The sequence below is a fragment of the Cyprinodon variegatus genome, unplaced genomic scaffold (genome assembly GCF_000732505.1).
Source record: "Cyprinodon variegatus isolate N-32 unplaced genomic scaffold, C_variegatus-1.0 Scaffold442, whole genome shotgun sequence".
In the NCBI taxonomy this organism is placed as follows: Eukaryota; Metazoa; Chordata; class Actinopteri; order Cyprinodontiformes; family Cyprinodontidae; genus Cyprinodon; species Cyprinodon variegatus.
Window position 1 is genome coordinate 261,567 of NW_015150895.1, and position 6,565 is coordinate 268,131.

The following is a 6,565-nucleotide window of genomic DNA, read 5'->3' on the forward strand; positions in this document are numbered from 1 at the left end:
ACCTGCGGGAACCCTGTTGAGAATCTGAATCCAATTGACATCCAGTCCCAGTTAATTATTATTCTAAGTTGTTGAGTATTTGTTTAAACTCCGTGATCAGAACCAGTATTATCTGGTTTCTTTGTCCTCCTACCTGGAGGAGTTGGACAGGGAGACAGAGGAGCCTGATGGGCGATGGCGGCGGCGCCCTCGTGGTGGCGATCCCAGGCCGCCACGTCTCCTGGGAGATTTGGACCGTCGCCATGGGTCCTTCCACTCGTCTGGACGCCTCATGAGTGGAAGCAGCTCTTTCTTGGAGGGAGGTTCCATCAGCCTGCTGAGAAAAACAGAAGATCTGTTGGTTTCTACTGCTGCTTTAGCACCGACAGCTCAGAAAAGATGGGAACAGTTAAAAATGTGGAGAATGTTGATTAAAGTCATACAAAACTTGGAAAATAATCAGAGTGGGTCCAAACACTATCTCCTCCAAGATTCATTTCCAAAAACGCAATGTCAGCTGAGCTCGTCTTCCCTGAATTCCTTCATCAGACACGACTGATCTTTATTTGGATGAAAACTTATTTTGTTTCTGCAGATATCAAAATACATGATAAAATAAGAGATGGAGTCTAATAGGAAGGGAGCAACACAGTTTGCAGCCTGAATGCAGCTTCCAGCATTAGGACTGTGTTAAATCTATATCTGGTCGTATCCGTAGCAACGTGTCGTTAAAGAGGAGAGACAGCAGTGCTCTGACCTGCTCCTGCTGGCCTTTCATTGCCTAGTCAGCCAGAGCCGAGCTGAGTGGGGAACTCAGAAGCAGCTGTGGTAAAGGTCAGGCATGTCCAAATAGCAGCGGCCTCTGAGGGAAATTTACATGCCATTGTTTCCCAGGTTTAATCAAAGAGCCCAACAGAAAGAAAAACTAAAGCTGCTGCTTATTTCTCACTAATTTATAGGTTTCACAGAAGCAGTTTAATTATTCTCAAACTCCACACACATGCTGTGCAACCAGATGATTGTGGACATTCTACTGGACTAAGGTCATGGTTCTACAGAAGCCCAACACGCCCATCTTTGGGTTCACATTCCCTCTGAACCGTTTTCCGTGTTCCCGCCTGTTTTCTACAACCAGAATCAGACTGGTTACTCTAAGGTAAAAGTTTAAAAAATGGCAGAAAAGTTTGATGCAAAGAAAACGGCAAACAGAAGCGGAGAGGCGGGTATTACCCTAAGATCGTTTATTTAACCGTGTGGAAGAAACGAGGCGCTTTAGAAGTCTCCATGATAAGGTTTGTCTGAATACAGCCGGCAGGAAGGAAGGAGAGAGGAAGCTTCCTCTTTTCTTCCTTCCTGCCGGCCAGCTGTATTCGGGAAGGAAGAAGGAAGCTTCCTATCGTAGCTCCTTTAGCAGAGGGACCTCCTGACGTTGCCATCGGCAGTTAGGAGCTATATTGGAGCGACGGCTGTGCCAGAAAAATGAGCAGGGATGTGTGGGGAAAAAATCAATACGGCGATATCAGGGTTTATACAAGAATGAGTAACTCTAATGCTCTTTAATGCTCTTAGAAATCATTTTAATCCCATCAACAAGTACCCATGACTCTCATATATAAACGGCAAAATACTTCGTCATCTTTACCATCGACAGGCTGCAGCCATGTCTCGAATTCCTCGATTTCCAGCCACTTGAAATTAGCATTTTATTAGCATTAGCACTCTAGCCTTTTCTTCACCATAAGCTTCTTTTCCAAACACATGGCTTTAAGATCAACCAGAAGCAGTTCTGCGCAAAAATATTGCGATATATCTGATTAAATTGCTTTTTTTTTTTAAATAAATAAATCCCCCATTATCAAATTAAATGAATTTTAATGCCAATTCAAGCCTCAATTAAAAAATAATAATTTCATGACTTTTAGTGATTTTTAATGACCCGCGGAAACCCAGGATTTTTGGGTGCCCAATATTGGACTTTAGGCAGATTTTATTTGTAAATTTGGTTTGGAAACAGCTCACTCGACATTTTCATCTTTTAAAAGTGCAGCCTTTAAAAAAAGTAAAAATGACTGTAAATGTACAGTTCTAACATAAAAAAAACAATATATATATATATATATATATATATATATATATATATAAATATATAAAAATAATGATAATGATAAAATAAAATGTAATCATAAAATACAATACAATAACTCATTCTACAAAACATTCAGCAGTCTAATGGCAGTGGGGAAGAAACTTGTGGAACCTGCTGGTCCTGCATTGAATGCTGTGAAGCCTCTTCCCAGAGGGCAGCAGGGGGAACAGTCTAGGTGGTGGTGGTTGTCACTGATGATATTACGGGCTCAGGAAACGCAGTGCTGGGATGAAATGTCTTTTATGGAGGACATTTCATATATTACATTGATCTTTCAGTTCCTAATATCGGTTTTAAATAAACAAAAACATTTTTACCTAAAACAATGCGGGAAAACGGGCTACCTCTGGCAGAGGTATTAAATACATGCAGAACTTGCTTTATTATTCATACATTTAAATTTGATAGCTAAGGAAAATATAGCAATATACAGTGATTTTTATCATGATAATATCGTATTGTGACCCAAGTATCGTGACAACTATTGTATCGCAACACCCGTGCCAATACTCACTCCTATAAAGGAGTTTATGCTGCAACTGGAGATGTGTCGGTTAAGGCTTTCAACATCATTGTGCCCTTGGGCAAGGCACTTGACCAGCATTGCCTACTGATGGTGTAGGTACCAGATCTGCTCGCTTCTTATGACATCATCATCATATAGCAACTCCACTCGGACAAACTGTATTTCACCCGTTTCTTAAGGATCAGATCTGTTCTGGAGTCTCAACATATTATTAACTATATTTGTTATTATTTTGTTATTATTTTACATTTCATTCGATTCAATTTTGTTCATTTACATATTGCCAATTCACAACACTTTACAATGAAACCAGATCATACCGTCAAATTGATTCAAAGTTTTCTATCTAAGGAAAACCAGGTGATTGCATCGACTCATCGACTCAAATGCAATCCATCACACTAAGCATGCAGTCTAAAGTAGAAAACATTAATATTCAGTCTTGGAGCAAAGCACTGACTTCTAAGACTGAGCGGTGACATAACAAGTCTCAGCTCATTTTTATTCTTTTACTTATGAGGGTAGAGGAGGAAAAATTGAACATCTTACAAATGGACAAAGAAAACAACAGTTATTCTACTAGTAGAAAAGGAACGGTTGTTTTTAACACAGAGTTAAAAGTAGTGTAGCTTAATATGGCTAACTGACCGACCTAAAATACCGTAGGCTAACCTGTTAGCTACTGAGCACAGCTAGCCAAAGCGCTACCCAGCTCTCCACCTTTACATCGTGGTCTTGCAGTTACTTTTTTCACCACAAACTTATTTTTTTTTAGTTTTATTATCGGTTTACTATTTATAATTCTTTTGTTATTATTTGTTATAGGTAAAACTTCATCAATCATTAGACACGCTAATGCTACAGATGCTGATTATGTTATTATCGTTGTCTGGTAAACCCCAATGATTTCCATCATGTGGCAACATTAAGCCAATTGTGTAGCGAAACATCACCGTCGTGCACAAGGGTCCGAGCAAATCACTGCACAACTGGCGCCGCTGGGCCCTGTCTGATTGGGCCCCAGGGCAGCTGTGGCTAACTGGAGAACAGGTCATTTCCAGATACGGTTTCCCACAGGAACAGGAGCTACAATTTGGATTCAGCCAACTGCCATCTAAATCAAATACTTCCTCATAGCATCGAGCTTCGCTGCCTTTTGACCCAAACAGCTGTGAGAGCGAGCCTTGGATAAACCACACTGGATTTCTTCCTATTGCAGCATCAAGTCTTCTTCTCAAGTGTGTGAATAAATATTTGTTGGAGGAAAAAAGCAGAGGATGTGGCTGATAAATAAAACTGGAGGATGGTAGAAGTCTGCAGCAGTCTTGGGTCCAAGTCTAACCCGCCAGTGGGTGTGAAGTGTTTGGTCTATGTGGCTATTGCAGCATGACCCAAAGACGTGAAACGTTTAATATGGCATCATCTCAGTTCCAACACTGTGAGCCAGCAGCACGTTCATGGGCTGCAGTGAATGAGGTCACAGGCATGATGCAACAATAGCCGAGTCAGCGTGTAGAGGCTAAAAATAGAAACACAACATGAGATATTTTTAGATCTGTCTTATCAGCTTAGGTTTCCTTTTTCAGGAAGGAATGGATGAAGGAAGTGGGACACTTAAAACCGAGCGGCGAGGAACACACAACAAAAGATAATGAAATGTTTGAAGACTTTATTAAAGAGCCTGACAAGACTGGTGGAAAAACGTGCGTGGCAAGTGGGTGCGCCGTTTACGAGCTGAACTTTGCATAACCCAAAAGAAACGCGGCCTGTTGTGAAGGTGAATGAAAGGAAACAGGATCAAGCCTGGAGTGAAAGAGGAAAAACTGCTTTGCACTCATCAGTCCTGGAAAGTAAGTTTAAATATATGAAAGGGGTCGTGTTCCTTTCCAGTGTTGCTTTGTTTTAGTACGCTTTGGCGATAAAAGATTAAAAATTAGAAGGCAATCCAAACAATAACGACCTGTTGACGTCAAATCCAGGAGTCAGAAAGAAACGTCAAAGCTGTATGAAAAGTTGCACAATTCCTGATGCATGAGAACAGTTCTGCTCTCAGAAGGTGCATCAACTCCACCTAACTAGAGACACCATATCAGCACAAGGGCCCTATTTCAGCCTGATCGGTACAGCCAACAGCGCAGGACTCTCTCAGGGCAACAGGCCTATGGTCGCTGAGGACTTTTGGCTGAGTCTTCTTTGGTACTGGAACCAGGCGGGAGGTCTTCCACATCACTGGAACTGTCTCCAGGTTAAGACTAACGTTGAAGAGGTGCTGTAGAATCCCTCAGAGCTGCTCTGCAGAGGCCTTCAGGACTCTGGGTCTGACACCATCAGGAGCTGGTGATTTATTATCTCCAGTTGCCTCTTTACTTGACTTCTAGAGATAGACATGTGAAAGGTGGAGGGAGAAGCACCATCTTCTGATCAGTGGCAGAGGAGGGCAGGAGGTCCACAGCTTAAAGGTCCGTTAAGCTGAACGCTGCTCCTGTTATTCTACTGTAGGACATTGGCCAATATAATGATCCCCTGTAGACCTTGTTGGCTCTAGATGATGCAGCTGAAAAAAGCATCAACCTTTCATGTCTCCTTGAACGCCAGTCGGTCTCAGCAGATGGCCGCTCACACTGAGCCTGGTTCTGCTGGAAGTTTTCTCCTGTTAAAGCTACAGTGTGTAATTTTCAGCGACATCTAACGTCCAGACTGCAGACCGCAGCAACATGAACATCTCCCCCCCACCGCTTCTCCCCCCCAACAGTACGGCGAGCATTACGGGACAAAATGTCTTCCACGACGTCCGCATCACCTACCTTCTCAAGTGATGAGGTTTGTTTACATAGATAATTTTAATACTGCCATCTATTGTTCAGTACCGTCTCAGTTCATCTCTCTCAACTTGCCGTAGTTACTTTCGAGCGTAATGGGCGATCTCGCAATCGCTAGTTTGTTGGCTCTGCGCTGCCGTAGCGCAAAGATGTCTGCCTCCATGGCTGCGAGACCCGCTCCTATGTAATTATAAATAACGAATTCTAAGGCAACGCAAATATTAAGGTTAAGAGGCTGAGCTCCTGGATGATGATAAATAACATAGTTATGTATAATATATTACATTTCTGACTGTATATCGCTGTAATTATTACACACTGTAGCTTTAAAAGGGAGTTTTTCCTCTCCACTGTCGCTACAAGCATGCTTAGTGTGAGGGATTACATTCGAATCAATGAGTCAATGCGATCAACTGGTTTTCCTTAGATAGAAAACTTTGAATCAATTTGACTGGATGATCTCGTGAGCTGGCGCTATACTAGGGTGTAACTTTGCGATAAAAGTTGGTGAGGACGTTCTAAGGATAGCGGCTGGTGGAACTACAGATACTCAACCCAAACACTTTCAATAGAGTTTATACTTTCCAAAAATGAGCTCAAACATACATTTATTGAATGCTTTCCTATTGTTGAGAACACGAGAGTACTACAGTATACTGATATTTATAGACAGATGCTTGCCTTTAGGGCATCATTTATAAAGTGCACAAAAACAATGTATAAAAAAAATGGCCAATAACAGCCGATATCCGATGCCAACAGCAACATATCATGCATCCCTAGTATAGAAACAACTTCAAATCCATGCATGGCTTCCTTTTAAGATGCATCAGTGATTCTCCTCCTTCACAAGCAGTAAAATTTAATTTGGAAATTTGTTCCAAATGTTGTTAACAGCCAAAGTCTATATATTGAACCGTATATTTCAAAAATCATTTATACACTGATTTTTATTATTTGTGCTGGGTTGGCTGGTGCAGCTATTTCTGAGTCTTGCTTAACTACAAAAGACAAAAAAATATGTTGAACTTTATTATAACATTGCATATTTTTTCTTGTAAACTTGGAGATATATTTTATTGCATGTTGCATATC

At 41.3% G+C, this 6,565-nt stretch overlaps 1 protein-coding gene across 2 annotated transcripts in view; it reads right to left on the reverse strand.

The window, feature by feature from the left end:
• The window catches only part of LOC107093718 (zinc finger CCCH domain-containing protein 18-like), a 46,028-nt gene that overhangs the window by 30,662 nt on the left and 8,801 nt on the right, over nucleotides 1-6,565 (reverse strand). The window contains exons 1-2 of one of the 2 annotated variants that reach the window (XM_015388929.1): nucleotides 2,237-2,324; nucleotides 134-316 (exon numbers count right to left, since the gene is read on the reverse strand). In XM_015388929.1, coding sequence (XP_015244415.1) covers nucleotides 134-309 — 176 coding nt within the window. In that variant the 5' untranslated portion in view covers nucleotides 310-316; nucleotides 2,237-2,324. Of the gene's footprint in view, nucleotides 1-133; nucleotides 317-2,236; nucleotides 2,325-6,565 lie in introns of those variants that run through there. The other variant, XM_015388930.1, reaches the window with a different exon arrangement.